This window comes from Clupea harengus, chromosome 18, assembly GCF_900700415.2.
Source record: "Clupea harengus chromosome 18, Ch_v2.0.2, whole genome shotgun sequence".
Classification (NCBI taxonomy): domain Eukaryota; kingdom Metazoa; phylum Chordata; class Actinopteri; order Clupeiformes; family Clupeidae; genus Clupea; species Clupea harengus.
Window position 1 is genome coordinate 4,388,526 of NC_045169.1, and position 23,539 is coordinate 4,412,064.

Below are 23,539 nucleotides of genomic sequence, written 5' to 3' on the forward strand. Positions count from 1 at the left end.
GACTACAGTGTTATTATCCAAAGCTACTGTCATTAGAATATTATCCATTATGGTCATTAGTGGCATACACATCTTTACTTCATTTATTAGGTATATAATAATTGTGTAATATTTATAACAGTTTTATTACATTTTAAAATGATTTAGGCACTGTCATGCCTAATAAGGAGCATTATTTGTAGGCTTACATTTCCTTCTGGTCAGGCAAAGCCTCAATCATTGTTTTATAAAATACAAAATGTTGTTCTCTGGTCTACTGTAGGTACTCATCTCTGCAGTCACCTCAAAGACTTGGATGACTGTACACATAAGATCCCACCTTTTGAGAGAAGATACGGCTATTACAACAACGAGTCAAAGAACATGTACCATTGTGACTGTACCCATAGGTAAGAGAAACACGGCTGACATGTAACAGTAACAGTGACCGTTTCACCAGTGTTCTTACCCCTTTCCCCTGTTCTTATTTTTGATTATCCCAAAGTAATTCGACAAGATAGCATATCACAAATGAATCTCTCTCCTTCTCCCTCCCTATCTCCTTCTCTCTCGTCTCTTTCCTGTTGACCACCTCCCTCCACCACTTTTTCTGTAGGCTCTCAGGTCACCTCAGACATCTAAAGGATGCCAAAACCATTCAGTCCATTTTACAAGCTCACGTGTCTTTGCTCTGTTTCGGATTGCAGAGTACCAAATATTGTAGTGAGAGTACCCGGTAAGAATGCCAAAAGTTGTTGATTGTGTTGGCTTCTCCATGTATTTGGGGGATGGGGTGGGGATGGGGGGTATTGTCTCTGTGTATGTGTGTGTGTGTGTGTTTTGGGTTATCACTGAGAACTTGCTTTTCTCTTTATTTCTTGGAGGTGTTTGGCTGTCGTTTTCCCTGCGACTGGATTACTCGTGGCTCTGAGGAAAATGGACTATGGAGGGGCAGTAATTAAACAACAACGTCGAAAGAGATTCAAAAGAAGAACTCCTATTCGATTGTTTAAACACTGTTTGAAGATGATGCAATCAAAATTAACGTAGTGTTTAATATTTCTAGGGAATTCATCCTTTTTATCTCTTATCTCTATCTATTTTTATTTAAATGGAGCCTAATAAATGAACTGTTTTGAAGTTTTCTTGCATAACAGTGTTTATTCTCATACTTAATAAAGTAATCTTACTTTAGTCATGAATTTACAGTCACAGTTATAGCCGTCTTCTTTTATTTAAATACAATTGTCGAGGATAAGATGGGACTCACTGTACAAGTCGATCAACTAGTTTGGGGTGGATCTCTCCCATGTGTAGGTATCAATGCTGTCCGCTTGGTGGTGCTAACAAACCGTATGTGTTCTGGGACGCTCAGTGAAATTGGGAGGTGGTGTAAAGTGGTTTGGGCTCTGCTTACGGGATGTTGCATTCGAGGAATTCCGCAAAAGCAACTTTATTTTATATATATAGTCATCCACGACAGAAAAAAAAATCGAAATTTATATTTAAGAATCAGGAATCATTTTTGGCCTGCTAATTTAGGAAAAACATCAGGAATCATGCACTGGTGTTCCCACATTAATGTAAATTATTTATCCAGTTGTTATTTCTATTGCTTAAAATAGTTGGAAAACGGGGGTTAAACGCCTTTATTTTAACAATGTGAAGGTAAGTCCACTTTTCACGTTTGATGTCCAATAATCGACTTTCATTGGTCCACTGTTGTAGCGTTTATCGTATAGCGCACGGCATGCCGGGAAAGACTTGGGCTAAGAAAAATGGCGTCTCACTGATAGCTGAAGAGCTTTCATTATCTGGGTGGTAAATGGAAAAACAAGAGTTGGACCACCGCTGAAGCTTATCACTTCAACTGATATCGTGCATTGACCCTGCCTAGAGTTGTACCTCAGCTATTTACGGAAGCCATTGATGATATTGTGGAAATACAACGAATTTGAGAAGAGTGTCACGCCCACCCAACCGAAAATACGGGAGAGAAAGCACTCTATCAGAAAAGCCATTAAGCCAACCTGCGGTGTCAAAGCAGAAGCTTGCTAGCTAGCTACCCAGCCAGCTCGTTAGCCGCAGCTACAAGCTGCACGGGCGTCGCTCAACTGACACTATTCGGTGGTGTTTCTTTTCGCTGACAACACAATGTCTGTAGCCGGGTAGAGCACTACGGTAATATTGGGTACTCGATTTTAATGTTCGACCACTCTATTATTTTTCCAAGGGGAGAGAGAGATGGGCTCAGGGGCCGTCGATTCGTCCCAATGGCTGTCAGTGAAGGAAGAGACTATTTTCCTTCACGATGGGCTCATTCGGGTGACAGACCTGGCCGAACTACCCAGTGAGATTGGGGTGTCGGAGCAGGGGGATACCGAACAAGAGGTGGGTCTCGGTAGCTAACGTAACCGTTATCCAGTGTGAATGAAGTTGTATGCATGCATGTTATGAATGTGTTGATCTCTCATGGTAGCCACTGTATCAGACATATCTTTATGTTAGCTACATCTACGGCGACTTGGCTTGAAGTGAGTGTAACGTTGTCATTGATATAACGTCACATTGATCTATCTAATGTTACAGTTGTTTACATTTTAGTCAACGACAGTTAACGACAGGAGTTAGCATTGGTTGGTTACAATGTAGCTAGCAGCAGATTCTTAAGATAGTTTTCTTTCATTCCTGATTAGAGACATGGCTTTCAATTGAGGCACATTTGTGATTGGTTGATTCGGGACACCTCAGAAACGTTAAATTAGCTGTCTTCACTTTGTGCGTAACAACTGGGCTCCCAAACGTCGGAATAACTTAGCTGCCAGCTAGCCAGCTGACATTATTCAGCAGGCTAATCATTAGCGTGGTGCTGTCAGATAGCGTTATCTCCCTTACCGTTATGTTGCTAGCTGTCCAGATAGGTAACTAACTGGACCCATGAAATGGACAGCTCACTAACATTAGTCTACCTTTTCTTTCATCTTATTCGCCTCAATGTATATCTTCACTCAATTCACATTCAATCTTTGAGTGAATATTAGTTATCGCTATCGCTAGCTTGCTCACGTTGCAAAGAAGTAAGTTATCTGAGTATTGTTATTAGCAGACACCCTACACACATATGTAACTGTAGCCTTGTGAAGTTGGGACAAGAACATACCATCTTCAATAACGTTCAGTCTTATAAGTGTATGGCATTGCGATTTTAAAGCTTTGCTAAAGACAAATGTGTGATGTGCGTTGACCTGCTTATTTTCTAGACTAAAATATCTGGAATATTCTGGATCTTTACAGCAGAGCCGACTACCTTATCCCCAAGCAGCTATAGCCTACTTTTAACTGCCCTAACACTAACGTTAAAACGGAATTATCCCATACCATCGAAACTTTAAGTTGGTTTGACAATTTATGATATTGGATACATTTTCTCACCTCATCCCTTTGCCCCACCTATGTCTGGTATTAATGCATTCGTGCATTAGTGGTTATTCAAAACAATCTTTTTAGTTAACCTCAGGAGACATATATCAGGAGGACCAGTCCCTCCTGATCTGGTCTGATGTGGACTCGCATGAAGCATACGGGTGTATAGACAGACAGGAGCTTGTGTTGCTCAGTGCCCCATTGTGTCCATGTTTGGCCTTTACCATCCATACAATAACCTACCATTGACCAGTAGCCATTATGATAAAGAGGCTGACTTTCCTCTCTTGTTTGTAGCCTGGTTATGTTTTTATGTAGTATAAAAAGGGAGTGTAGTGAGAAAGCTCTGGTCATGATGTTGACAGGTGGGTGATGTATCACAGGCCATTTTCTGTCTGGACTCAACATAAACAGCATCATAATCTTCTGTCTGTGTCAGCATTTAGTGCTTTCCCCAGCACTGTGCACTGTTCTGTAGCTTTCTGTTTTGTATCGCTCATCCTCAGTCAACACCAAGCCGTGCTGATATTGCATTGATTTCAGACGCGTGAATAGGGGCAGAGTTAATGCTATGTGAATAGCTATGCTGTGGGATAAAGCATATGCTTGCCTTGATGCTTGATTAATTAATCATGCAATATAGTCAACATAATGTAGTGCAGCAGAGATGCCCGGACAGATGAAGAGAAAACATTGATATTGCTCATGAAACACACCTTATGCCTCTGTAGTGTCTTCAGGGTGTCTTTAAACCGGGTAGGACCCAGGCAGAGTGATGAGAAATGCTGCGTAACCTCCTTGCAGTCGGGAACAGGGCAATCTGCAGTGATTTGCAACCTGAGACTGTGTGCTTCCAGAGTAGGACTGTAATACAACCAGAGCTTTGAAGTTGCATCCAGAGATTGTAGAGGAGAGAGGGGGGTCAAAAAAAGACAGAGCCAGAAATGGAGGGCAAACACAGGAGGTGAAGTGTGATGTGTCTAGTTTGGAGAAACGTAAGAAGTAAGCAAGAGGGATTTGTCTCCTCTTTTTTCCCCAAAAAAGATTAATGTTGGTCTTTCTTCAACCGTGTGGACCAGGTGTCCCCTTTCCACTGGTGCCTTATGTAATGTGACATTGGTATTGGCTACTGTGGATGATCCTCTGCCATCACCAGAGACCAACAGCAGACTACTCGTGACGTTCTGTCAATGAGATGTGATTTTTTTTCTAGCACGAATTGGTAATGCATCAGTGAGGTCATCCCATCTGTACGTGTGATGATTTTTATGGACTAGGGACAGGTTTTGTTTAAAAAAAAAAAATATCCCATCCTTCCCTGGTGATGCAGGGTTTCTGGTTATTTTTGTCTCCTGCCAGAAGTCCCCTTCCACTAGCTCCAGATTGGTAACGCAAGTGTATCTGGAGTGGAATCAATGCTGAACGCGCCAGCTAAATGGCATAATGGATTCCACCTCTCTAATTCAACAAGGCCTTCAGGCCTGGCTGTAATCGATACCCCAGAAATGTTACTTAGGCCCAGATGCTGAGCTGTCTGGTGCGCTCCACTGCCACTTATCATCTTGATTGGCTTACAGTAAAATATGATACAGGGAAAATCGTGTCCATGGGAGTAAAGCAGTGATTTAAATGTAATGGGCCTCACTGTCTTAATTTTGTATCCCTTGTCGATTTAGGCATTCTGTACTACTCATATCGAAAATGTCAACATTTTGAATTAGTCCAATATAAGAAACCACGGACTGCTGTTGTTTTCTGTAAGATGAGATATAGCCTAAGCCTTGCTGTGTTAGAAGCATAATGGATCCGGGGGCCGATATGTCTCAAGCATCTTGGCTAAATGGATACAGGGTGACTTGGCAAGTTAGCAAGAGATGTGATGACACAGACTGCAATATTTTGGCTAGAGAAAATTGTATCCACATTCAATATTCTTTTCTGGAGTTATCAGCAAAAATGATCTGCAGTTGTTTGATGTTTATTCTATGAACAGTAAACACATCTAGAAAAATAAACTGAGTCTGACATGTTGTCCAGGACATCTGTGGATAATGTTCTTTTTGACTAATAAAAGATGATTTTCCTATACATTGTGCTGGCTCTTGGTGAGTGATCAGAGTTCAGAGAGAGTTCCGTAGGAGACTGGTTATGGCCGGGGCCGGGGCCGGACTCATTGTTAGGCTTGAAATGAAGTGATGAAATCCAGACTGCTCTAGCATAGTACAGGAACCTTTTAAGAGCAGACAAGCAACAGACATTGTGAAATGTCAAAGTTGTGGTAGACTTCAAATACACACAGTAGCTGAGCTCTGCACAGGTGTGTGTGTGTGTGTGTGTGTGTGTGTGTGTGTGTGTCTGTGGCTGTACCTGACTAACGAAAGTGAAAACAGACTAAGCCAAATATCTACAATGTTAATACGTACACAGTATTGTTAACTTCACAGTGAAATGGTCCTCAGCAAATAGAGGATGTGGAGTTATAGCGTATGTGGAGCCACCAATAACACAACGTTGTCGCGCTAACAGCTGAAGCACTGTTTATGATGGTGTCGATTTAGGTTACATACTGTCATTTCTGTCATGTTAACTTGGCTAATGCTCTGTCAAGTATTAATCTATTAATCTGGTGTTACAATCAAACCAACAAGAGAGCATCTACACGAGCCCTTTTAAAATGGAAGAGGGATAGTTTTATCTCACACAGAAATCTACTGTTAGTGAATCTTTAAATTGTGAACATCAAAAGACCTTTAGCAGACAACAGTCTTCTGTGATGCAACACACAAGAGTTGCCACAGCACCTTAAATGAGAAACATTGATCAGACTTCCTGATAGAGCCTTTATGGAGTGGCTGTTGTGCCAGCCTGTTTCATTGTATAAGACTTACAACCTTAAAGGGCCTTGTCAGCTATCCACCAGATCTTATGGTATGCCTGTAACCACCATGAATGCTCCCTCCCATAGTGAGAAATGAAATATAGCCTAGGAGTCATTAGAAGAATACATTGGATGAAACTTTGTTCAGTTGGTCTAGGTACTGTAGTGACTTAAACCTCTAAAACAAAATCAAGTCTGTATTATAATGACCCACCACATTCCAACCCCAGTTCACAGATTTGGAACATCCATGGTGTAGAGTACAACCCAGAGTGATTTTAGCACTGTGTTCTCAATTACTGTATGGGTAGGCAAACCTGATATCAGACAGAACCAATTCTGACATAAGCCTACATGTTTTGTAGAAGATATATTTTGAGAGAGTAAAGAGAATGTGTAAAGGGAACAAACACTTATTACATTAAGGTCAATCATAATTACTTTGACAGAAGCCCTTTGACAGTTTAGAAGCTTCCTTTAATGTTTGATATTTACTCCCGCACACTTAACATACATTCAGTAGCTTTTGAACTGATTATGTGAAATTGTGTTTTCCACTGTCAGATCCTCACCTTTGAGACCAAGAATCCCGCGGAGCTCGCCGAGCGTCTGCGAGCCGTCTGCGGCAACCAGAGCAATGCCTACGCCCGGCTGCTGGAGTACCGGCTGAACGCGCTTCGCGGCCTCTGGGGGGCGCAGCGGCAGCTGGCCCTGGAGGAGCAGCAGGAGCGAGAGGGCGTGCCAGGCTCCTCGGGACCCGGCTCCATGGGCGTAGGCGCGGGGTCCGGGGCCGGCGGCGGCGGCGGCTCGTCCGGGTCGTCGGGATCAGACGAGGAGGCCCTGGCCACGCTGAAGCGGCAGGGCCTGCTGCACCACCACCACTCGCACGGCCACCACGGCCACCAGCAGTCCGGGCACCAGGGGGGCGGGCCGGAGCAGGCGCCCTTCACCTCGCGCGTGGGCCTGCTGCTGCTCTTCCCCCTGCTGCAGTCGCAGACGCGCAGCGACCCGGCGCTCTGCGGCGTCACCGCCGAGGTGCTGCTGACCTGCCTGCGCGACTGCCAGCCGCTCAGCCTGGGCAAGGAGCCCGCGGACTGCCTGAACGGCCTGGAGGGCCTGCTGTGCACCTGGCTGGAGGAGGGAGGGCCCGGGGCCGGGGTCTCCCGCCCGCTACACGGGAGACACAAGGAGAACGCCGCTGCCGCCCTGGTGGCGCTGGCTTGTGCCAGGTGAGAAAGAGGAAGGGATGCCGTCTTCTGACTCCATGATGACTTGGGTTGAGGTTGAAATTCTGCTCACGTTTTAGTTTAACGAGAATGAAGTATTTGTGTAGGTGTTTTTTGGTTGCTTGCTGGTGTCTCACAGATTGACGCGGTGTTCGAAAAAGTCAACAAAGTTACCTTAGAAAAGCTGATCTCCTTGCATCTGAATAATATTACAGCACAAAGATTTTCAACAAGAGGTCAAGTGTGTGTATCCTGGTGCAGTAAGCAGTGTTTTGTGATGGGCCTGAAGCCTGCCTCTGTCCCCTTGCATATCACACTGCAATGGAAGTGGGTGTTTTGAGGAAACGTCGTCCCAATTTAGATCTCTGGCCTGAAGGGCCGTAGGCCGAGTGTTTGGAGAGGGGATGAGGTCAGTCCTTTACCAAACAGAGTCGCTCCTGCCAAAGGCCTGGTTTGGTTTAACCGCTCTCTGTTACCCCTGATGATCGTTCATAATGGAGCCAGATCTCGGCTGCCGCCTCCTTAAATGACATCAACCAGCACCGTAATGGCAGACCTCACTGTTTGAAGGAGAGTAGAAATGTTGTCTGGGGTGAATTGGGTGATTGTGGAAAAGCATGGCTTCTAGTCCTGTTATGTGGCCCATACTGCATAAAATGCGAGCATATAAGGAAAGGGACAGTTATATTATCATATAGAGCAAAGCTCCGTAAAAGGCACAGGAAGATAAAGAAGGCTTGTGGTGTTGCTGTGACTCTTTAGGCGCTTATGTCTTGGGGACATTTGACTTAATTGGCGACTGCCAGAAGGCCCATTTTCTCCCTCTCTTGTTAGTCTTTCTCTTTATGTTATGGCAGGGACTCATTTTTCTCTCTCTTCTGTCAGTTACGGGTCTCTTGTCTTCTTTATGTGGTTCCCTTTGCTTTTTAAAGCCCACTGCTGGTGGTGACAAAGGAGCTTGAGTTGTCAAGAGCAGAGTGGTGGTTGTGGTGGCGGTGGTTGTGGTGGGGGCGGTGGTGATGGTGGTGATGGTGGTGGTGGTGGTGGTGGTGGCAGTGGCCTTCTGGGTCCTGCCGCTTTTGTGCGAGCGTCTCTTTGGCGCTTTGTGTGAGGGAAGCATCCAGCGCTCTGGCTTCTGCTGGGCTCTTTACGTCCCCGCAACCCCCACCCGACACACACACACACACACACACACACACACACACACACACTCTCACTCAACCCCCACCCGACACACAGGGGTCAGAGGGAGGCAGAGACTGGCCTTTCACAGAGGTGGCATGGGTGGGCGCTGTTTGTTTTGAGAATGGAGAGATTCTGACACGCTTTTTTTTTGGAAACTTCTATGTGCACCATTCATGTCTGCCAGTGTGTTTGTGTCTTTGTATTGGGTTATGTGTGTGTGTTTTGTGGGGGCTGGTGTTTAGTCTGTGACATTGACTCCCAAAACAGTCACGGCCCCTCCACGCAAACTCAAAATGGAGATGTCATGAGTGATACACACATGCGGGGGTTAAATGTCACATTATCTGGTCCTGTCTCATTTTGATGATGTCAGCAGTGGGGAAGACAGAGCATTTATCAGGCGTTTGTGTGTGGTCTAGAAAGGTCTGACTCAGCTATGACCTCAGCCCCTGTCACGTACCTGTCCACACTGACTCACTGTGCTAATGGATTGCAACACACCCCTAAAAACTCATGTCCGTTCCTCGTGATATCATCCACCTAAAATAATTCCTGGTCTTTTTCTTTGTGTGCGTGCGTGTGTGTGCGCGTGTATGTGTGCATTTGTGTGTGTGTGTGTGTGTGCGTGTCTGCATGTGCTTGTGTGCGTGTGCGTGTGCGTGTGTGTGTGTGTGTGTGTGCGTGTGCGTGTGCGTGCTTGTGTGTGTGTGTGTGTGTGTGTGTGTGTGCGTGTGCGTGTGCGTGTGCGTGTGCGTGTGCGTGTGCGTGTGCGTGTGCGTGTGCGTGTGCGTGTGCGTGTGCGTGTGTGTACATGGGCCTTTATCTTCCCCAGGGGTTCCTTGAAGACGTTCATCCACACAGTGCACCTGCTGCAGAAGCAGACAGACCTGGGCCAGCTGCCTGTGGCTGACGTGTTGTACAGGTGAGAGCCCCGGCACCCCACAAAGCACCTGCACCGCACAGCACCTGCACCGCACGCTTAATGCCATCCGGGCCGTCCACAGCCAGGAGGCGGCTCTTAAGCCCCACTCTACACTATTCATGGAACATTTTGGGTACATTTTGAGCTGGTTGCAAGTAAAAAAATAAATAAATAATTTTTTTTTTTTTTTTTAAAACAACGTAATCTTTTTACACACTGCGCTTGTTTTTCACCCTAAGCTGTATAACTGGGCTCGCTCATACTATTTTTGTTCTACTTTGTGGCACAGTTCTGTTGTATGGTGTCGAGGAAATGCGGAATTAGGCTGAATATATCTCACCAGAGATGAGAGACTCTTGCTTCCTACAAACAAAAATAAAGATCTATACATTAACACAAATCATGACCGAAACATCACATTTCTTAGTAACTTCCAAAGCGAATCCCTCAATGAAGTGGCTATGGTGTTACTTTAACTGACTTTCTTTTGGTTTCCTACACATGATGAGCAGCAACATCATTTTGTGGCAGCGGGGCTTAACCAGCTTAGCGGCGTGTTCAGAGTTTGAGCTAATTCACCCTCAAGCTAATTTGCTGCTGACCTTTTCAGGCTCAAACATTGGGCTAAACAGTTGAACGGGACACGGCATGGAGAATAAAAAAAAAAACCTGTCTCGCATATCCTTGGAATCCTAAACTAGCAAAGACATCTCAACCATCATTGACTTTTTTTCCAATATAGTTCGATGGCTCCATTTTTCTCTGTAGCCTAGGAGTTTTCTGTCTTACTCTGCTCTTCCTCTTTAATTGTATGCACAACTCTCATCAAACGCGGGCAGTCTTACTCTGAAACGTTTTCAGCTGTCAGAGCCCTGAGGTATGCGTGGACGGACGGGCATGGCTGTGAGAGCCCTGAGGTATGCGTGGACGGACGGGCATGGATGACGGGCATCACTTCATGTTGCCCGAGTACACAGTGACAGCCACTGACCTACGCAATGTGCCAATAAATAACTATATCTATAATACTATATCTATAATCTAATACAAATATCTATAAATAACTAAACTCTTCACCGGACTGTTCAACTGCTTCGTATAGCTGTTTTTCTTTTTTTCTTTTCTCTTTTTTTTTTTTAATTCACCAGTCTGCTGTATTGCTATTACCTCCGCGTCTCCAAACACGCAGAGTGTTGGCGGCCCTGAGCTTCCCAAGCAATCACTGTGAAAGTGTAGTCAGCCTCCTGCACTGTGTGTCACACTCCTGACACATGGACATCTGTGAATAGGTGTCACTGTAATTCAATGGTGAATGGACTGCATTTAGATAGCGCTTTTCTACTCACAGAGCACTCAAAAGTGCTTTTCAGGTTAATGCCTCAGACATCTACCCATTCACACACCGATGGCGGAGGCTACTATCTGAGGTGCCAACCTGCACATCGGGAGCGGTTTAGGCCCCCCTCAAAGCACTCTGGGCCATATTTACAAATAGTGTGTAGCCTGCGTTTTTCTGTTCAACATATAAGCCTTAAACACATGTCAGTGTGACATAGCACTGTACTTAATTCCACTCGCAAGTGTTTAAGGCTAAACAGCAATGATGATTCGAAATGCAGTACAGTGATCACCTGTTTAGCTGTCCACCTCCTAACTTGACTAATCGCACGACGCTCCGTGTTTAAAGTGGATCCCCTGCTGCATGGGCCCTATGACATACAGAATCTACCAATCACCAAACCACCTCCGAGCGGATTGCTCTTATTGGAGAATAGTCTGAATCCCAGTCAGCGGTGATGATCTTCGATCTCCTCTTGAGCAAACTCGAGTTTTCGCAATGCATCCATTTTTGCCAACTGCCCAGACAACATGCATTAGACGCCCATTACAGGACGTCTAAACTTTTCCATTATAATTTAGTCACAGGTTAACATTTAAAGGTACAGTGTATAGTTTTTAGTGGCATCTATTAGGAGCAATGGAATATAATATACATAATTATATATCTACATAGGGAGCGGGTCCTCTTCCACGGAGTCCGCCATGTTCGTACAGTAGGTGAGAACGGACAAACCAAAACACTGGTTCGAGAAAGGACTTTTCGCGTTGTTATGGCCTTTGACAGCCACCGTAGGTACTCGCGTATGCTTATAAAGAGAAAGGTATTCAACTGGCAACCTCACCACTAGATGCCACTAAAAACTTCACACTGGACCTTTAAACACCTCTTGAATAATCACTCTTCGTAATTTTGGGCTTCATTTGAATCGCCTGATCAGCCAATGCGTCACAGAGGAAAAACAACCTTTGTAAAACTGGCTCCTGTGTCTGTCTGTATTGTTCTCTTCTCTCTCCCACTCGCTCTCTCTCTCCTCCTTTCTCACAGGCTTCTGCTTCTGGAGGGGGGGCCGGGATCTCCATCATGTTTATTAGGGGGGAAGCACAGTGTCTCCTGGGGCTTTGAGGACATGCTGCCGACCCCAGACAGCAGTGCAGCTGGAGCTGAGAGCAAAGGTGTGTGTGTGTGTGTGTGTGTGTGTGTGTGTGTGTGTGTGTGTGTGTGTGTGTGTGTGTGTGTGTGTGTGTGTGTGTGTGTGTGTGTGTGTGTGTGTGTGTGTGTGTGTGTGTGTGTGTGTGTGTGTATATGTATATGTATATGTATATATATATATATATATATATATATATATATATATATATATGTGTGTGGGAGGGAGGGGGGGTCTGTCCATCCTTGGCCATGTGTAAGCATGTTTTTATGCATGTCTGTGTGTTTATATGTGTGGTAGGTGACAGGAAAGCGTTTTATAGCGTGCTTGTTTGTGTGTGTGTGTGTGTGTGTGTGCGTGCCCCATTGGGCGTGCGTGGTATGCCATGACTAAGCTCTTTGTCTTGAGCATGGTGGTGTCGGTATACTGGACCCGATCCACTGGCCTTTTTAAATTCAGCGCCAGCACCCCACCCGCCCGCCCGCCCACCCACCCCCTCCTTCTGCGACGCTATCACTTATTCATACCCATCCGTATATTATTCATTTCAGTGTATCAGGGGACCCCCCTGGCATGATGCAGTTTAGGCTCATTTGGGACTTTTAAAGAGCAGTGTTCTCCTTCGTCAAGCTGATAGTTAGCTATGCTTTTGCATTCTGATGTGCACAGTTTGGTGCTGAGTGATGGATGAGCTGACCTTGGGCACTCCTGTAAGCCGATATACCAACCCCCCCCCCCCCCCCCCCCCCACACACACACACACACACACAAACACACACACACACACACACAGCCACCCCTTCGGCTCACAAGTCGCTGATAAGGGACGCAACCTGCCCACCCCTGTACAGACCACAAGCCCTTCCGTGCAGACCTGCAAAGCTGCTCTCACTCATGCAGCTGAAAGGGCTTGGGAGGGGTTGCAATCCTACAGGCAGGAGAAGAAGAAATGCCTACAATCCCGATGTGTATGCCTACTTGAGCTCTGCCTGCTCTATACCCCAGTGTTGCCATACTTACACCACAGATTTGAGCACAGGACACAGCAGAAGCCGTTATCATCTTCATGCCTGGTTCCTTACTGAGTCACCGTAGGTAGGAAGAGAGCATCACAGTCGATGAAGATGTAGACCGGCGGAGAGAGAGTCTGGTCCGGGGGCGAGGCTGTGGCGCCAGAGCGCTCTCCTGATCCTTGGGAAGTCTAGCGTCCCTGAATGAATCACAGGCCTTGCGTTCTCGGCCCACACCGCCGGTTATGAATCAAAGCCAATAACCTATTTGTGTGTTAACCTACAGCCGCGGACGAGCTTTGATTCGTTTTTTTTTTACGGCTGAATTCCATTAGGATCTGCTGGTGTTTTGCTGGTGAGATTTCCTCAAAATGAAAATTTCCAATTTTGGCTGCAGAAGTGTGAGTGTGTGTTTGTTTGTTTGTTTGTTTGCTTGTTTGTTTGTTTGTACCTGCTGCATGGTGTAGTGAAGGGGATCATGCCAGTGTGGGGAACAAGCGCTAGACTACAGCTGTCGACATACTGAGTCATGCACCGTCTCTCTCTCTCTCTCTCTCTCTCTTTCATTCTCTCTCTCTCTCTCTTTCATTCTCTCTCTCTCTCTCTCTCTCTCTCTTTCATTCTCTCTCTCTCTCTCTCGCTTTCTTTCTCTCTCTCTCTCTCTCTCTCTCCTTTTCTCTTTCTCTCTCTCTCTCTCTCTCTCTCTCCTTTTCTCTCTCTCTCTCCTTCTCTCTCTCATTCTCTCACGGGATATTTAAGAAATGACTGGATTCATTCCTTTCTTTTTCACTCCCTCTATTCTCTGTCTGTTCTGTCTGTCTCATCTTTTTCCTCACGTGTTCCATATCTCTTGCACTCTCTGACTCCCTCTCTCGTGTTGTTTTTCTCTCTCTCTCTCTCTCTCTCTCTCTCTCTCTCTCTCTCTCCCCCTGCTGCAGACACAGACCTGGGCCGTTGTTTGGCTACTGACGGGCTCTATCTCTACACCACCAACTCCTTTGGGAGAGGCCTTAGCAAGCTCGGCTCCGGCCTGCATGGGACACTGAGGTAACGTGAGCCTTCTGCTAAAAATACACACACACACACACACACACATTCAGCTCACAAGCATTCAGCTCACGAACAAATTCCCTGCAGACATTATAGACATTTACCCATATATACGTATATCCTGGTGAACAAAAAAAACCTTAGACACCATTAGCTCCAAAATATTAAATATATATTTAGGAGCCAAATTAAAGTTTTCTGGTAGCCGGGGGAAAAGTAGCCTAGACTTAGTGGTTTACTTCTAGATGGCATGGGTGACCTGCTGCCCAGCTTCACCCATGCAGTCATCACTGAAATATTTAACAAACAATCATGCTCACTGAAAACAACAACAAGTGCCAGTATCAATATAACGTTGTATTACACTTACACATAAGTGCCATCAGGCAAGTCACCCGAGTATTTGTCTTTGGGTGTTTTTGTTTTTTTGTTTTTTGCTGTTTTGCACAACTGGATAAGTGCTAATGTTGAACCCTGTCCCATCATGGCGTTAGTATATCAGCTGGCTGAAGGAAATGTGTTCACCTGGGAATTGACACTGACGACTGATAGGGAAGGTCAAATGGTGACAAAATAAAAAATCTAGGAGCATTGGGGACCATTTTAGTGGCCCTCTGGAGCCCTGTGTGTACACATAATGCTGTATGTAATATGTATCCACACACAGACATATGCCATATCTCACCATATCATACCACACAAGGTAACCTTCACCTCAACTATCGACATACTCCCCCCCCCCCCAACCATAGCCCCCATCTTCATATAAGACACTGTATGCATACACACAACACATGCTCATGTCCATACGCACAAGCCACATGTGTATCCACACTCACTAATGGTATGTTATACGGTAGACAAGCACACACTGTCTGAATGTCCATTGTTCTCTCTCTCTGTCTCTCTGTCTCTGTCTCTCTCTCTCTCTCTTTCTTTCTCTCTCTCTCTCTCTCTCTCTTTCTTTCTCTCTCTCTCTCTCTCTCTCTTTCTTTCTTTCTTTCTTTCTTTCTCTCTCTCTCTCTCTCTCTCTCTCTCTCTCTCTCTCTCTCTCTCTCTCTCTCTCTCTCTCTCTCTCTCTCTCTCAGGGGCTTTGTGTATTGTCGTAATGAGGAGCTGGAGGCTGGCTGGGTGGTCTACAGCAGTGGCCGGCTGCTCCATCGCCCCGCCTCCTTTGATGCCAAAACACACCAACTCTGCCAAGTCATTGACCCCTACACACTACAGGTAACACACTCAAAACACACACACACACACACACACACACACACACACACACACACACACACACTACAGGTAACACACACACACACACACACACACACACACCAAAACACATGCACAAAAACCCTGCCTGAATTTTGTGCAAACCCCCTTTACTCTCGACACTCATACTTACAACTGAACCATTTTGCTGTACAGACAGACACACTGTCTGAGAGCGAGCTAAGTTACCAACCCCTACATCGTCCATGTGCCAAACACACTCATATCCCGAGGCCCATAGTTCTCACACACACACACTAGTGCTGCTAAGTCTTTGACCTTTTCACCCTGCTCGTGTGAACATCAGCACTATGTTTCACACAGGGGTGCTAACATGGCAGCTAGCCCACAGAGTCAGTGTGGATGAGAACATGGACAGGGTGTCTGTCACTCGAGCCTCGGGGATGTAGGGCAGTCTTCTGGTCTTATCTTCTCGCTTTTAATGAGGTTGATTTGACATTTTGGAAACACTTTTCATAGCATCTTATCTCCCATCCTCGAAAATCAATCCCTTTAGTTCAGTGGTTCAGGAATAAAATTAACTTCTTTTTATTCCTGTTTGTAACTTTTGATTCATTGTCAAGTCATTGCCTTATCTGCTTGAGAAGTTTTAGTCAGGCTTAATGCCTTGCGGTATTTGTTATCGATTAAAGGTGCAGTCCGCGATTCTAAACACAGTGGCTCAGACCACGCCATAATCAATCAACACAGTGCCTCAGAAGCACAAAACTGTGTGCTCTAACTTTGTTTTTTTATCCTTTTTTATCAGGAAGTTATCACAGAGATCTTAAATATCTATGTTTTAGCAGTAATTAGCTATAATTTGTTTATTTTTTGGATTTAGTTTTTATACCTTAATGTGTCTCTGATGCGTTGAATTTTGGCCAGACCTTGTGTACATTTGTAGATGCAGGCTTTGACACGACTAATGATCTGTGGTGATCTTCTGTTGACGCCCTCTGTGCCCGCTCCCTCTCTCTCTCCCCCCCCCCCCCCAGGTGGTGCAGATGATGGCAATGCCAGCCCACCACTTCCCCGTGGGCAGCAGCCTGACCTCCCTGCACCTGTGCTCCGACGGCACCTACCTCTACTGGGTCTGGTCCCCCGTCAGCCTCAACGAGAAAACCCAGAAGGGCCACTCCGTCTTCATGGACGTCTTCCAGCTCTCAGTAAGACCACCCTACAGACTAACGACAAGCTCTCACTCGTGTCTCAGAAGATAATTATGTACGTTTCTGATATACGCACAGATTGTGTGTGTTATTGCAGGATATTGCATTGGCGTGAGATTGACGAAGACCCAATCAAAACAATGAAAACGTTCCATTTCAGTGCAACTCTCTTTCTATACGGCTCTGACCATAGCTCTCTGCTGCGTGCATTCAAATGCAAAGGCAGATCATTATTATCTATGTAAACTATAGGTTGAGTTCATGGTGCACTTGCACCTTTGCTGAACGGAGGGTTGCTGTGTGTCTTGAGACACAATTATAAACCCAAGGCCCATGCAAGCATTTTTACCACAAGGCGAACCTGAGGCTGTCCCCGCACCTTGTCCAACTGGAGAGTAGTGACACGCCATCCGCAGGTTGAAGCATTCAGGTCCATGTAGCTTGCATAGAGTAAGAAGAATCACGGTCCATGGATGCTGCGACACAATCACACTTTGCAGTTTCTGGACAAAAACGCGTATCTGGTTTTAAAATGGATCCCACAGACGCCTCTCTCACACCTCATACATGTCTCTTTATTTCAATCAATAATGACAGTTTTTACATGAAGATTGTACATGAAGATTGTGTGTGTTAGGAAAGTGAAAATGCAGCCTTGAACTTTATTAGCCCCCAAATAAGCGTGAGGTTTGCTCAAACGGTGTAACTGGTAACAGTGTAAGCTCGTTATTGAGTCTGATGTGCGATTTAAAACGCGCCTCACGTGTCTCTGACCCCTTCTGTCTGTCTGTCTGTCCGTCCCCCCCCTCCCCCCTCCCCTCAGACGCAGTCGGGGCTGTGCGTGGCGGACGTGCTCCAGGAGCGAGTCATCCTGTCGCGGAAGGAGGGCGAGTCGTCCAAGTGTCTGAACGAGCTGCTGCTCAGCCGAATGTCTCGCTTCCGCGCCTCCCACTCGGCCACGCTCGCCGCCCTCACCGGCTCGGCCATCACCAACACCGTCAAGGAGGAGCAGTCAGGTGACCAGCTGCAATCATACTGATGAGGGTGCTGCTGCTGCTGCTGCTGCTGCTGCTGATGTTGTTTAAGATAATGGTGGTAGTGATGATGATGATGATGATGATGGTTATGATGAGCAAGACTGCATTTTGGAATGGGGTCTGCATCTCTTGAGGATAGAGGACAGTCAGTTTTCATTGGTTGTGGCGTTCGTCTATGACTGGCATGATTTTTACTTCTTCTCTCTCCTCTCTTTCTGTCTTTCTATCTCGCTTCTATGTCCAATTCCCCCACGTTCTCTGGTCCCAGTGGTGAACACCAGCTGTGGACTCCCCCTGAAGACCCTGAGGAAGACGCCCATGTATGTGTGCGGCACTTACCTGGTGATGGTGGCACCGCCGCCGGGCGTAGCGGGCAGCTCAGCCACGCGCTCCCTGTTCGGAGGCACCAGCGGCCTCTCGTCCCTCAAGAGTAAGATGACGACATTTTCATGAAGCTCTGCCATTTGCTCTTTGGGTGTATTGCATTTTTTGTTATATGTTGCTTAGTGTCAAATAAAAGAAAAGGGAAGATAAAAACAAAATGTTCCATTTAGAGATGTCACTGTTTGTTTTTCATACAAAGGAGAGAAGTCTGGATATTTCTTATGGAACTTTGGTGAAATGAATTGACCTAGATAATCAGACCTAGATCACTCCGTCCTCAACCAAAGAATATTCTCAGTTTTTCTATGCCCGTTCACTGTAATGGCCAAGGCTTTAGCATCTCAGTTTCTCTCCAGCTCATTGTATCTCTCTTTCACACTTAGTCATATTTACCGTCATCTGTCTCCTCCTCCCTCTCCTCCGTCCAGTCTTGGCCTCCAGTTTGGTGTTTAATCTGGCCGATGGTCAGTTTCTCAGCCGCGTGGACCTGATCGATGCGCCGGGCAGCTCTCTGGGCCGAGGAGCCCAGGTTGGGGGACTGGGTAAGGGCACACCTTCACCCTGGTGGAAGTGTCTAGACCTAGCAGGAATGAGACTCTTGTGTGTTGTGTGTGTGAAATGATTAAAGCATAATGTGCGATTTCTATATAATATGCTTCTGACCAGACCCATGTTGAATGGTAATTAGAAGTGTCTCTCTTGTAATTAGTTTCCACACCTCAGCTGTTATAAGTAATGAAAGCGTGCTTCATTAATTGCAAATGTGTTCCACTTCATCACCTTTGACTGAGGGGATATTGCAAACGCTTTTGTTTCATAGAGCAGTAGGCAGCAGATGATTAGGCTGTAGCTTAAGTGCTGCTCCTCCAACTGTGTTTCAGGGGCCTGCTACGACGCCCTAAACAACCTGATCTGGACCTGCTCCAGCGACTACATGGACCAGTGGTGTAACCCTGGCAACCAGGCCTTCCATCACGTGTGCCAACGTCTGGGTGTCAGCCACCTCATCAGAGAGCCCACAGGTTAGACAGAGGCAAAAGCCATGTCTCTTTCATTCTCTTCAATTCATGCCTTTTTTCACCCTCTCTCTCTCTCTTCATCCGTCGCCACCCGTTATGGCTGTCCTCAGTCTCATGCCACTGTTTAGTGTCCTCTATGTCTTAAGTTTTAATGTCCCCAAATAACGTCAGCGTGTACACAGATAATAATCATCATTACAGTCATTCAGTATACAGTGTCCTAGAGGGCTGTGTCACCTTTCACGATGGCAACACAAGGTCAAACATACCCATTTCCATGCCAGAGCCATTGTGTTGCTGGAAGCCCCATGGCCATCTTTTCTACATATGAGAAGCGGAGCCGTGGGGCGCGTGAAGATAAAATTACAGGGCCATTCTACATCTGGCACTAATTATATAATGACTGTCTTCACTAGTAATGAACCAAAGTAATAACTGCGTTTGTTTCAGCGAGGGGCAGGGCGTTTGTTGTTGTTGACTATTATTTGTTTGTTGTGACGTACCCTTTAAAGGCGCAGTCCGCAATTCGAATCCAATAGATTTGTTTTTGGTCAAATTCTGCAAATTTCTCCTCACGTTCCTCTAGCTCTCCGTTCTGTTGGTGCCTTCAAAAATCTCTGCTGTTTGTACATGGGGAAACAGAGCTCGGACCGAGCCATACACTATACTAGCCAATCAACACGTTGCCTCGGGAGCACAGAACGGAGGGGTGTAACTTGATTGGCCTTTGATTGGCCGACAGATCAACAACCTCTCGCCAGAATCAAAGACCTCGCCTTTAACTGTTTCCTCCCCCTTTCCCTTTTGTCTGGGCGTAGACGAGATGGTGGACACGGGCGCTGTGATCAACCAGCTGCTGCACCACGTGGGCGCCATGTGCATCCACCAGCTCAACCTGCTGGCGGCCAGCAGCCAGTCGCTACCCATGGGGCCCTTCCTGGGCAAGCAGCACCCCATGGAGGCGCGCCACTTCAGCAGCATCTGCGACATCATGGAGAAGGCCATGGTGAACGGGGACACCTGCATCATCCGCTGCATCCTGGTCGTCTTTCAGGTGAGCAGAAGACTGCATTGAAGCATAACCATTCATTGAATGTTTGTATGTTTACATATTTTCAGTGCACTATGCTTCAGATCCGATCAGAAGCAGAATCACTAAACTGGTAACATTCTTGAGGTGCCATTGCCACTGTGGTGACTAGGGGCTCTCCACTGAAAGACATGCTCCATTTCCATGTTCCCAATGGCTTTTTCCTCATAGCTTAACCATTAACCCCCGTCTCCCTGTCCCGGTTCTAGGTGGTGTTTCGGTTCTTTAACCCACAGTCGGAGCAGAACCGGGAGAGTGTGCGGCGTGCCGGGCTGCTCCTGTGGCAGCTGCTCATGGCTCCGGTGGATCAGATCGGGGCGGAGATCCAGAGAGAAGTCTGCCTAGCCATCAGGTACACTCACCCATCTTTCCAGAAACCTTTTGTGTCCCTCGCGTTAGTGGGGTAGTTAACGAGGAATTAGTCATCGCAAAATCTCACTGGAGTACAAACTGCATGATGGACAAAGTGATCAGTCGGACCTGAGGCCGACTAGTGACTCTTTCTTACTTAAAGTGCATTAAATGTGCAAAGACAAGGGAGTGAATGTGCAAATGCTGACGGCTTTAGCCTTGCAGGCAGTTTTAACGAGTGGTCTCAGCGGCCTGTTCTCCGCTATCTTCGAGGTTTGTCAGACAGAAAGTGGCCTGTCGTTGTGGAGCTCTGTAGGAATCATATCGCTGTCAGCTCCTTTCATCTCCTGCTGAGGACGTATTGAACCGCTTTTGAGAGAAAAACTGCCGGGGACTCAGTGAATGACCCACAGTTTCTTTGTTTGTGGAGCACGCAGGGTTTGCCGAGCACGCAGGGTATACAGTTCAATGAAGACAAATGGTTATCGAGTGTTGCTATGTGTGTTTTGTTGTGAGCATTCTCAGTCTCTCGCCTTGGCTTTACTTCAGGGGTGAAAAATATTGCTTGGTATTAGTCACCCGCGAAGCCTGACTACGTAGGAGACATTCTAAAGTCGTGTTGCTTATTAGTGGAGAGAGTCAAGTTGCAAAATTGAATTAAGGTGTTTGTGGCTTGTTGTAGCACTGTTGTCTTTAAACAGTAGACGGTACTGTGAATACAAATGTGTGTGATTATGTAACCTTTACGGTGTCTGTGCCTCCATTACCTTTGTGTTTCTGCTACCGTTTGGCAAGTTATGTCTGCGTTAAAATGTTTACTCTTTGGTTGAGTTCATTATTGGGGCAACGCGTTATTGAAAGAAAAACCTATTACGGCGAAATTATTTTTGTAGTTTAAAGTATCTCATTGGTCATTATACAACTTGCATGCAGCAGCATCCAGGATGCTCCAGTTCAATTCAATTCAAACAAGCACAGCAAACTGTACCTCCGTGTTTATAATGGCAAAGCTCAGTGAAAAGGGCAGGACCATTGTGCTATGGTGAAGAGGGGGGGAACGTGAGCTTGAGCGCAGTACTATGAATTTAATTCAGTTTAATAGCATTTAGCAGGTTGGAAATTGTATTATACCAGAATTTTCAACAATTTGGAATTGGTTTGATTAGGTTTTGTTGTTTTGCTAACTGGTTTACTTTGGTAGTAATGAGTTCCTCTGTGGTTCTCTGAAATTGGGATTGAATGGTTTTTACTTTGTTTAGTTCTTGAGTAACATGTTGTCTCTGCACTGTATGTGTATTTTGCAGCATTCACAAAAATGAAAGGAGAAATAAAGAATCCATAAGATTTTCTAAGACCATATATTCTAATACCAGAAGTTTCATCCAGTACAAAGGGAATGTGCTAAATGCTCAGAAACACTCAACTTGAAGAGGCCTTTAAGGTCACAGTCTCTGTGAAGTGTGTTTTTAATAAAATGTTCAATTTGCTTGATACATAGCCAGAATGACATTGAAGTGAATCGTCTGTCGTCTTGTTCTCTAGTTCTGGTCTGCACATCTTGTATCCGGGGGAGACGGACTTGAACAACTTGTTGAAGCTGGTTCTGACCGAAGGTAAAATTCCAGACATGTTGGCACAGAGACCTGGGCTGTTTCAATGACCTGTGTGCCTCACTGTGACGGTGTGCCGTGTAACTGTTTGCAGGCGAGAGGAACAGTGGCCTCTCCCAACTGCGGGATGTGATCCTCAACAACCTGGCCGACCAGCTGCAGAAGAACCGCTTCGGCAGCGAGGATGACGACCACTACAGGTGAGCGGAACACCCGTCTGGCCTAAAACAAACAAATAAATCATATCAGCACCCAAAGTCATTCTGCTCCCAATTACTTTATATTGGAGATCTCTATGTCTATGCATAGATGTTTATTTTAAAGGAATAATTCAGGTGCTCATAATGTTACTTTGGATAGTTGTCTTAAAATTGTCATACCTAAACCACAATGACCTCTAAGAGAAATCCATGACCTTTCAATCTGTTTAGATCATCACATTCTGTGCTGTTCAAAGCACATACTACCTAAGTCGTCAGTGTTCTCAGAACAAATAAATGTGATCAAATCAGAGTCATACAAATTAACTGATTAAGAGATGGTCTGGACGTTGGTGTGGATTTTGGGCATTTTGTTAATGCAGCGTCAGTTATGTCTCACATCACAAAACAACACATTTAATGTCTTAATTGTCATCACTGCTACAGAGATACAAATCGTAGCCAAATGCTGTTTGGCACGCTACCAGAGCAATTTGTACTGTAGTGGGTCCAGGCCTGTTTTTGAATGCACTGAATCAACCATCTCTCTCTCTCTCTCTCTCTCTCTCTCTCTCTCTCTCTCTCTCTCTCTCTCTCTCTCTCTACCTCTCTCTCTCTCTCTCTCTCTCTACCTCTCTCTACCTCTCTCTCTCTCTCTCTGTCTCTCTACCCTTCCCTCTCTCTCTCTCTCCCTCTCTCTCCCTCCCTCTCTCTCTCTCTCTCTCTCTCTCTCTCTCTCTCTCTCTCTCTCACACACTTGCTTGTGTTGGCTCCCCCTGCAGGCTGAGTGACGAACTGCTGCACTACATCCTGAAGACAGTGGTGCGAGAGTCCTGCCTCCTCATCACCAAATGCCAAACCGTGGCCCGGGACGACTTCCAGAAGCTTCTGTCCACGGTGCCAGTGCGTCGCTGCTGTTCTCTCGTCTGCTAATGGGTCACTGGGTCCCCGGTGGTTTAGAACCATTTGCTCTCCGTGGTGCAGACCACCCGAGCAGTGCCAAGCTCTCTGAAGCCATCTGTTTGTTCTGTGATTATATCTCAGACAGTTTAATCACGCCACGTTTTTTGTTGGCCTTGTAGTGTACCCGTTCTGTATTTTTTTGAACGATTGATGCGAATGAAATATGTAGAGAACTTTCTTCTATAAATCACCATGTTCAGAAATCTAACAGTGCAGCTTTTCTGTGCAAATAAAGTGATGAGTTATGGGTAGATAATAGATAATCAATACGCTCTCATCACACAC

At 45.9% G+C, this 23,539-nt stretch overlaps 1 protein-coding gene across 8 annotated transcripts in view; it reads left to right on the forward strand.

Annotated features, from left to right (window-relative positions):
• The first annotated feature begins 1,731 nt into the window (after positions 1 to 1,731).
• The window catches only part of LOC105904310 (probable E3 ubiquitin-protein ligase HECTD4), a 64,041-nt gene continuing 42,233 nt past the window's right edge, over positions 1,732 to 23,539 (forward strand). For 7 of the 8 annotated variants that reach the window (XM_031585582.2, XM_031585583.2, XM_031585586.2 and 4 more), the window contains exons 1-16: positions 1,732 to 2,370; positions 6,845 to 7,509; positions 9,524 to 9,613; positions 12,000 to 12,127; positions 14,051 to 14,159; positions 15,251 to 15,389; positions 16,427 to 16,597; positions 17,424 to 17,616; positions 17,906 to 18,067; positions 18,450 to 18,563; positions 18,903 to 19,043; positions 19,859 to 20,094; positions 20,340 to 20,482; positions 22,024 to 22,094; positions 22,186 to 22,291; positions 23,074 to 23,194. In XM_031585582.2, coding sequence (XP_031441442.1) covers positions 2,224 to 2,370; positions 6,845 to 7,509; positions 9,524 to 9,613; positions 12,000 to 12,127; positions 14,051 to 14,159; positions 15,251 to 15,389; positions 16,427 to 16,597; positions 17,424 to 17,616; positions 17,906 to 18,067; positions 18,450 to 18,563; positions 18,903 to 19,043; positions 19,859 to 20,094; positions 20,340 to 20,482; positions 22,024 to 22,094; positions 22,186 to 22,291; positions 23,074 to 23,194 — 2,736 coding nt within the window. In that variant the 5' untranslated portion in view covers positions 1,732 to 2,223. The remainder of the gene's footprint in view (positions 2,371 to 6,844; positions 7,510 to 9,523; positions 9,614 to 11,999; positions 12,128 to 14,050; positions 14,160 to 15,250; positions 15,390 to 16,426; positions 16,598 to 17,423; positions 17,617 to 17,905; positions 18,068 to 18,449; positions 18,564 to 18,902; positions 19,044 to 19,858; positions 20,095 to 20,339; positions 20,483 to 22,023; positions 22,095 to 22,185; positions 22,292 to 23,073; positions 23,195 to 23,539) is intronic. The other variant, XM_031585588.2, reaches the window with a different exon arrangement.